This window comes from Camelina sativa, chromosome 1, assembly GCF_000633955.1.
Source record: "Camelina sativa cultivar DH55 chromosome 1, Cs, whole genome shotgun sequence".
Classification (NCBI taxonomy): domain Eukaryota; kingdom Viridiplantae; phylum Streptophyta; class Magnoliopsida; order Brassicales; family Brassicaceae; genus Camelina; species Camelina sativa.
Genome location: NC_025685.1, coordinates 7,401,047 through 7,409,196, shown reverse-complemented (window position 1 = coordinate 7,409,196; position 8,150 = coordinate 7,401,047). Strand labels below are relative to the sequence as shown.

At 35.6% G+C, this 8,150-nt stretch overlaps 2 protein-coding genes across 4 annotated transcripts in view; one reads left to right on the top strand and one right to left on the bottom strand.

The window, feature by feature from the left end:
* The window catches only part of LOC104781653 (pumilio homolog 24-like), a 5,095-nt gene extending 598 nt beyond the window's left edge, over positions 1-4,497 (top strand). Inside the window, exons 3-17 of the mRNA XM_010506376.2 lie at positions 135-196; positions 290-371; positions 473-596; positions 685-768; positions 915-1,029; positions 1,227-1,377; positions 1,488-1,601; positions 1,907-1,978; positions 2,088-2,138; positions 2,224-2,274; positions 2,477-2,584; positions 2,693-2,881; positions 2,983-3,057; positions 3,703-3,956; positions 4,067-4,497. Of these exons, the coding sequence (XP_010504678.1) occupies positions 135-196; positions 290-371; positions 473-596; positions 685-768; positions 915-1,029; positions 1,227-1,377; positions 1,488-1,601; positions 1,907-1,978; positions 2,088-2,138; positions 2,224-2,274; positions 2,477-2,584; positions 2,693-2,881; positions 2,983-3,057; positions 3,703-3,956; positions 4,067-4,193 (1,659 nt within the window). The 3' untranslated portion in view covers positions 4,194-4,497. The remainder of the gene's footprint in view (positions 1-134; positions 197-289; positions 372-472; positions 597-684; positions 769-914; positions 1,030-1,226; positions 1,378-1,487; positions 1,602-1,906; positions 1,979-2,087; positions 2,139-2,223; positions 2,275-2,476; positions 2,585-2,692; positions 2,882-2,982; positions 3,058-3,702; positions 3,957-4,066) is intronic.
* On the bottom strand, positions 4,783-6,825 carry LOC104781642 (probable protein phosphatase 2C 41). Of its 3 annotated transcripts, none has more exons than XM_010506366.1 (6): positions 6,723-6,825; positions 6,270-6,541; positions 5,786-6,073; positions 5,538-5,655; positions 5,207-5,430; positions 4,783-5,113 (listed from the first exon to the last, which is right to left on the bottom strand). In XM_010506366.1, the coding sequence occupies exons 2-6, from the start codon at positions 6,516-6,518 to the stop codon at positions 4,940-4,942; spliced, it is 1,053 nt and encodes a 350-aa protein (XP_010504668.1). In that variant the 5' UTR covers positions 6,519-6,541; positions 6,723-6,825; the 3' UTR covers positions 4,783-4,939. The 3 variants fall into 3 exon arrangements, with proteins under 3 accessions (XP_010504668.1, XP_019102262.1, XP_019102265.1); XM_019246717.1 differs by having other exon boundaries at positions 6,270-6,538; positions 6,723-6,820; XM_019246720.1 differs by lacking the exon at positions 6,723-6,825 and having other exon boundaries at positions 6,241-6,324.

Below are 8,150 nucleotides of genomic sequence, written 5' to 3'. Positions count from 1 at the left end.
TTTTTTTTTTTTTTTTTTTTTTTTTGTTTCTTGTAGTTATTGAAACAGAGGATTGATAAAAGTGTATGCCTCAAGCGCTTTAAATCAGGAGCGTGCATAGAACTGATCTTCACTTTCATTACTATATATAACAGGAGCTTGGATCTCTATGGGAGAAGATGAGGCGCCGTGACATTGGCAAGGAGGATCGTTCAAAGTTAGTATTCAATAAAGGATGCCTTAGGATTTAAAACGTTCTACATTTTGTTTGTTTGATTATTAATCTTTGTTTTCAAAAACTATTTGTTAGGCTTGTATCTGAAGCTATAAGAAAGATGAAGGGGAAGGTTCCAGAGATTGCAGGCTCACATGTTTCATCCCGTGTACTCCAGGTGTGTTTTTGCTTCTTTGAGTTTTATGGAATAAAGGCTGCCAAATTCCTAAGAACATATATCTTACAAAATTTGGTCTGTTGTTTTCTTCTGTTGCCTAGACTTGTGTAAAGTTTTGCTCACAAGCTGAAAGAGACACTATCTTCGCAGAACTCCAGCCACGCTTTCTTACCCTTGCCTCTAATAAATATGCTGTTTTTTTATTAAAGAAGATGTTGGATGGAGGTAAAGGCTCTAACTACTCAAGTTGAATATACAGCTAGTTGTATGCTTGCTTATACAAACTGTTAATTTGAGTGATTTATTTGTGCAGCATCTAAGCAGCAGCTGACAGCTTGTATATCCAGCCTCCGGGGACGTGTTGCTCATCTCCTCCGTCACCTGTTCGGATCTGTTGGTATGTAGGCTATACTGATGTAACATATTGATGTTTCAACATATATACTTTTGTACGACTTGCTTACACAAATTAAATATTTTATGTAATATGATGCGCATAGCATTTTTTGTTTCTTTTGAAGCTCACTTTTTTTTTTTCTCAAGTTGTTGAGCATGCATACCATCTGGGAACTGCAGCACAAAAACAAAAACTCCTTGCAGAGTTGTATTCTACAGAGCTTCAGTTATTCAAGGGCTTGGCCTCAACTACCGAAAAAAGGTAAAATGTCATTTATCTTCCTTGTCTTCACCCTAGCTCATAAGAAATAGAAAAGCCAGGTCTCTTGTATTTATATCTAGAGAACTAGGAATCCCTTGGCTTTCCTTTTTGTTATTTGCGATGGTAATTACAAACTCGATATTGCTCTTTATTGTCATGTGTTGAACATATATTAAGAGTTACTGAATGTGGTTCAGGGTGGTAGACATCATCGCTAAGCTAGGACTGCAAAAAGATTCAGTTAACCGACACATGGCTGCCATTATCCAACCGATTCTTGAGAAGGGAATTGTCGACCATACTATCATACACAAATTGCTGATTGAATACCTGACAATAGCTGATAAGGTATATTATTATATATTTTATATATATATATATATATGTGTGTGTGTTTGGGAGTATAAATTTGCATTAGAGTCCTTTGTTATAATACTAAATGGATTTTTGTTCCGTAGACTTCTGCTGCAGATGTGCTTCAGCTACTGACAGGGTCCCTTATTTTGCGTATGGTTCATACTCGTGATGGTTCTAGGCTTGCCATGCTTTGTATTAAACATGGAAGCGCTAAGGTACACATCCTCGTCGTTTTTCTTTTACTCCTTAACTTATAATTCAAGGCGTACCTCATATTATGGGTTTCATTTGTAAATCTGATGTCTTCTCTTTTGAAGTACATTGATCCTAAGTTTTCCTTTCTCTTTTAATGGTTGTATATGTAAATCGTGATTTAAATGTCAATATCAAATCAAACTTGTAAACAGATTTTCATGGTTGACATCTGTTTTGACCTCTAGTGCAAAAGACTGATGGTAGAGGTTTCCAAAGGAAACTTATAAGTCGAATTTCTGCTCTCTCTAAATCATATTCTTTGCAGGAGAGAAAGATGATTATCAAAGCAATGAAAGATCATGTTCAAAAGGTGGCTTTTGATCAGTTTGGAAGTATGGTAAGGAGGCCTTTAATTATTTTCTTTTTGATTTACCACTAATAGTACTTCACTGTCGGTTTGCATTTGTCTTTTAGATAATAACTCCTTGTCTACCATGTGTTCGTAGGTGCTTGCATGTATTTTTTCAATAGTTGATGACACAAAGCTCGTGACCAAGGTAGTTTCACTGAGCCAAATAAAAGATGCTGGAAGTCTATATGCTTATGTTCTAATTCTTCTGAAACTTGTTTAATCATACACAGATAATTGTTCGTGAGCTTGAGCCCACCTTAAAGGATCTTGTTATGGACAAGGTTTGTGTTCCTTATATATGAAACTATTCTGAGATGAAATTTTACCTTGTCTTTTCTTGGATCTGATGACATCTACCTTTTGTTGGTTCCATTTTGTACATAATTTTGGTCCTTTGTATTTTAGGCCTTTCTAAATTAATATGTTGGAATCTTCCTGTAATTTTTTTCTTCCTTAACGTTTGCTTCAAAATTGTGTCTGCAGAATGGTAGGAGATCGCTATTGCAGCTACTGCGTCCGAATTCTTCACGTTATTTCAGCCATGATGATTTGGCCTCTCTTGATCTGTCTGTTCCATCACTTTGCTCAAAGGTATGATGATATATCCCGAACTATCTTTTCAATTAAAATGCTAGAGTTATTCATTCTTATGAATTTTTACTGGATCTAAAACCCTGTCTACCTTTTCCATTCTTTAAGGATAAGTCAGAGACATCCTCTCTAACAAAGGACGCATATGGTAACGAATCTGGTGAGGAGACGAAGGATGAACAAGAAGATACAGTAACTGAACATTCAGATCATGAAGAAAACGTCAAAGCTGCAGGCGGTAAAAAAGATCCCCTTGTGAGAAGACGGGAGTTGCTCGTCAACAGTGGCCTTGCTGAGGTCTGTGTGACGTGGTGACTCAGTTTTCAGTTTCTTGATTGTTTTCTGATATAATTTAGTTTTATTACTTGCTCATGGATCATTTTTGATTTGCTGGACAGAGTCTTATTGATGTGTGCGTGGAGAACGCCGAGGAATTCCTCAAGTCTAACATTGGCAAAGAGGTCTTGTATGAGGTACTGAAAATTGTTTTATCACATCTGATACGTTTTGTATTTGTAAAAAACCTTAGAACAGAACCAACGACAATGATAAGAAGTACTCTTTGATAAAAGACAACGGTTACAACCAAGAGATATGTTTGATGGAGTCTATTCCCTCCCCCTTACAATGTTTCACCCAAAAGATCGATAAAAACAACCCTCACCCACCTACTACATAAGTACTACTCTTGAGCCCCTTGTCCCCACACAAAAGATCCGTTACAGTCTTCTGCAGAAAGATAGTGACTCTTATTCCTTACTTTAGATAAACTCTCTCTCCAAGGCCCACTACATCTTCTTGGAGCTACTGGATCCATTGTGATGGACTACTAGCCACTTGGGCTTTGCTTCTTCTTCCTTCGGTACTGGTAGAGTATGGGAGGATGTGTAGTCTCAAACGTATCAACATCTTTCGTCGGTTATAGTCCTGTTATAAAAACGTTAGGGGGTAAATCACTCTAATCTACCTCTCATAGCAGATGCTACTGACATTCAATATCTGTTGAAGTTCAATCACTCCCCCGGATAGATCATATGTTTTGCTAACAAATGCTAATTTCCAGCTTTCTTTTCTTTTGTGATGATCTCCTTCCTCTTTTTTCACGTTTTTTGTATCAGGTTGCAGTCGGAGGCGCTGGTGGTATTCTTTGCCCATCTCTGAGCGAGAAGCTGTGCGAGCTGTACGAAGCTATTAGTTCTGTAGCAGCAAAGCCCAAACCCCAAGAATCTGAGAAGGATTCAGAGCACATTATGGAAAACTTTCACTCAAGTCGGACCATAAGAAGGCTTGTCTTGGATTGCCCTGGTTTTGCGTCCACTCTCTTTAAGAAGGCCTTGTCTGGAAAATGCAGGTCGTGGGCTGCAGGACACTGGTTAGTTAGCCTAATGACTCCTCTCATACATCCATTTATCTGCAAACAACTAGGTTTTTTTAGTGACGTCTTGAAATCTTACTCTGTGTTAAATCTCATTTTCTTGGCAGTTCAAAGATACTATCTGCTTTCCTAGAGACTGAAGATCTTCAAGTTCGTGAGATGGCTAAACCAGAGCTTCAGGTGTTGGTGAATGAAGGTACTTTGAAAATCTCAGCAAACAAAAAACCTGAATGATACAGCATCCAAGCATCGTTGAAACACTTGGCTCTGTTGTGTTCTCGACTAGTGCGCTGAGACTAGAAAATACCTTAAAATGTACACATACGACAAAATATAACAGAGTGGGGTTTCAGTTTTTTTCCAAACAGGTTACTAAGTTTCAGAATTGGGAATCTAGGGTTTGGCAAATTTTGTCCTTACTTTCTTCTTATGTAGTTCTGTAGTTTATCTTCCTGCAACTATAAAACAGCGGTCACGAGAATGGCCTTTTTTGTAACTCAAAATTCAAACGCAATCGTTAATTGCCTTCTTTTTTATAGTTGATGATTTCATGGTATTTCATATTTGGCTAGATTCTCATAATCCATCTTACTTAGATTTCTCATAGTTTTGTACTAGGAACTACTATTGTCTATTGATCGGAGCGATGCATTTGATTCACTGCTTAATCCTGCCATTTAAATGTTACGAGAGACCCCTAGAGGATTGTATAGTAAGATTTGGTTGCCAATAACAATGATCAACATATGAAGTTATGATCCATTACATACCAAATTTACAAAAAAAAAAAAAACCATGATGAATTCTCTTACTCACCCATCTCTCCATTCTCAACCACTCTCCTCACAATATCTATTATTATCCTATGTAAATGTATATATCACATTTTTGTTTGTTCATTGACGCTCAAAATACATTGATAAAATGTATATGCTAATAATATAGTCATAGAGGCTAAAGGAGAGAGTAAAAAGTAAAAACTAACAAGGGCGAAAGAAGAGACAGAGAACAGAAATATCATCCATGGCGATGCTTCTTCTCTTCCTACGCCAAAGCACCACAGCTCTCTCTACTAATCTCTTTGCGCTCTTTCTTCTCTCTTTAACTCCTCTTACTATCTCCACTGCCTCATCGTTCGTCATCACATCCCACATCTACATACACACACATGCATATTAGTACACAATTATATACGTTTTATCAAATTTGATTATGATACAAATGAGAGTAGATTGATATGAGATTACCCCATCGGTGGCCAAGATGAGAAACTGGTCCTTGTCGGTTATCTTTCGGTATGTTACTTCCGGTTCAGATACTAAACCGAAGTCTTTAAGGCAGTAATCTCCGAATGCTCTTGAAACAGCTAAACCTAGTGATCCTCCATTCGGCATACCAACCCGGTACACCCCCGGTTCATCGTCTAGGCAGAACAATCGTCCATCATTTTGTTTAATCCGTTCTGCTTCCTCTGTTTTAACCGGAAAAGATTACTTACCAATTGTCAGTTTCTATTTTATCGAATCTTTTCATCGAAATATTTAAACTGTAAATATGAAAAGGCTTCTAGAACTATACCGGGAATGTTCGGTTTAAAGTCTACTGAGAGCTGAACCGGTACTACGTTTCCGTCATCAGAAGTTGTTGCTAGTACAGCTCTTGAGTCACCAGCATTTGCTATAACAAGATGATCACCCTTATAATACCAAAAACAAACTTCAACATTAGTAAGATTAAATACTCTCCGAACATCTATATATTAGCCTATATATATCATATAGTATGTAATGAATAGTTATTGTATGGTTAGAAGAACATATATGTACCTGCAAAACAGCGATTAGAGCGGTGCAACCGCTGCAGTAAGAATCAATGGAAGGATTGATCTTGAGATCAAGATCGACGACGGAGAATGTTTTGAGACAAGCTTGCTTCCAGAGATCCAACGGAGAGTAACATTCCGGTGACGATGATAAGGAAGCAAGAGTTTGTTGCCATTGGCAAAGCAGTGAATATGGAAATGACTTTTTCACTCTTTTGGCTATCACATGTCCCCATGGTCCATGCCCATCAAACATGCCACAAAATGTTATGTCATCTTGGCACCCAAATCCCTACATATAGTGTAACATAAATTCATAAAATTAGTTTTTAAACTTCTCAACAATCATATATACACAATTTAGTAAGTTCATGTCATGATTCCATTTCAACATATCGTTTTGCTATTTTTTTTTATAAATTTTATAGAATCCGTTTCATGGAAAGAAAGAAGAATTACCTAACATATAGTGTTTATAAAAATTGTACCTCCCAAACGATGGCACGATCTTGGTTGATTCCTTTCTCACCTCTATTAGAACAAATAGAGGTAAATCTCTTAGAGCTTTCAGAACTAACACATCCTGAAGTACCGAGCAAAGTCGAGTTCTTCTTGGAATCTTTTATCATCGATTTTGCGATCTCTCTCCCTCCATCTTCATTTTCCGGAGGAATTTTACCTTTCTTTGTCGATACGGTTCTCGCAAATCCGTCCAAAAACGCCGGTAAAAGCACCATAATATTATGCTTTTATGATCCTACTAATATATGTACGTACAACTTTAAGTCATGAGTTTTTGATAATTAACAAGTACTAAGATAATTTAGGTATCTTTGAACACATGATTCTTGCAGCTTTAAAAAGAATAACCAACAAAAGAAGAGCATCCAAAAAACGAAAACAACATAAGAAACCAAATGAGAATCGGAGGTTAATAATACCTTTTCTCTTGTGAATGAATATTCTTGATCGGAGTTTCTCAGTTGAATATTATTCATGTTAGTGGATTTACTACTTATATAAGCTGGTGAATGGTCTCTATGACTCATCATCATCTTTCGCTTTCTCTCCGACTATTCTAAGCCTTTTATTTTAGTACACGTACAAATACATATATACATACCTTTTTGCATGTCGATAAGGACACGTATATGTTATGAAAAAGTTGACGACAATTTTTTTTTTAAAAAGAGATTATATAAAAATTAAACAAATAGCTATATCTATGTTTTGTTAGTATAAGGAAAGGTATATGTATTCTCCATTGAAAAAAGAAGATTAAATGTAACATAGACAATTAACTGCGGATGAGCTAGGAAATTAAGAAATTACATATGTTCTATCTAAAACTTGGACTAAGGAAAATAGTCTAGAATTGAAATATATAGACCAATTAGTGATATAAACTCGAGCGAGCTTTTATGCTGTTCTATTTTATATGTAAACTCGTAAGAGAAAAATAAAATTACATGAGTTCTCTAATGTTGATCGATGTTATTTCCAAACAATCATCAAAATGTAAGAAAATTGCGAAAACAGATTATTTTTGGGGTCAAAATAACACAAACAAACAAAAAAGCGTTACAACAACCACAGTGAATAACCAATCAAAGTTTCATTTTTGTTGTCACGATATATTATAATAAAGCTTAAGACCGACAAATGAATAAATTATAGCTGGTTAATACCTCATTAGGATAGAGATGTATAAACTTTAAAATTAAGAAAAAAAAGTCTAGATAAATGTGGATGTGGAAGAAAGTATAAAATGATATCATGTGGGGTTTGTTACACAATAAGCACTTGTCCAAAAAAAGTTGTGGCTGTGAGAGGCTCTCGAATCAAAAGCTAATGGGTAAGTAAGTGCCTTTGATCCGAAACAACTCTTATCTTTGATATTATTATTACATTTTGTCAAACGATGAAATGATAGGTTCCTATCATTCAAATGTAATAGATTTAAAACCGACATAGTTACGATGTGTATGTAAAACTCACGCTACTTAAATATAATTTGTAGAAACGTTGAATATTAGCAGTCGACTAAATAATTTTATGTAGCCAAGTTTTAGGTCGTAATCTAGACTACCATGAAATTTGTTTACATACCGTTTTTGTGCTGCAATGACTAATAATAACCTAAAATAGCTAAATAATTCTAAGCAAGCCATGCATTACAATAGATTATAATCATTTTTTTAAATAACTTTTCGGGGTCATAAAAGAGAAGAACATCTGTCCCTTTGCACAATTGAAATGGATAAATTATATAAAATACGTATATATGTATGCAATTAAGACATGGGATCGTCACTACCAAAAAAAAAATTAAGACATGGGATCGTAGGATTTTTTTTTTTTTTTTTTTT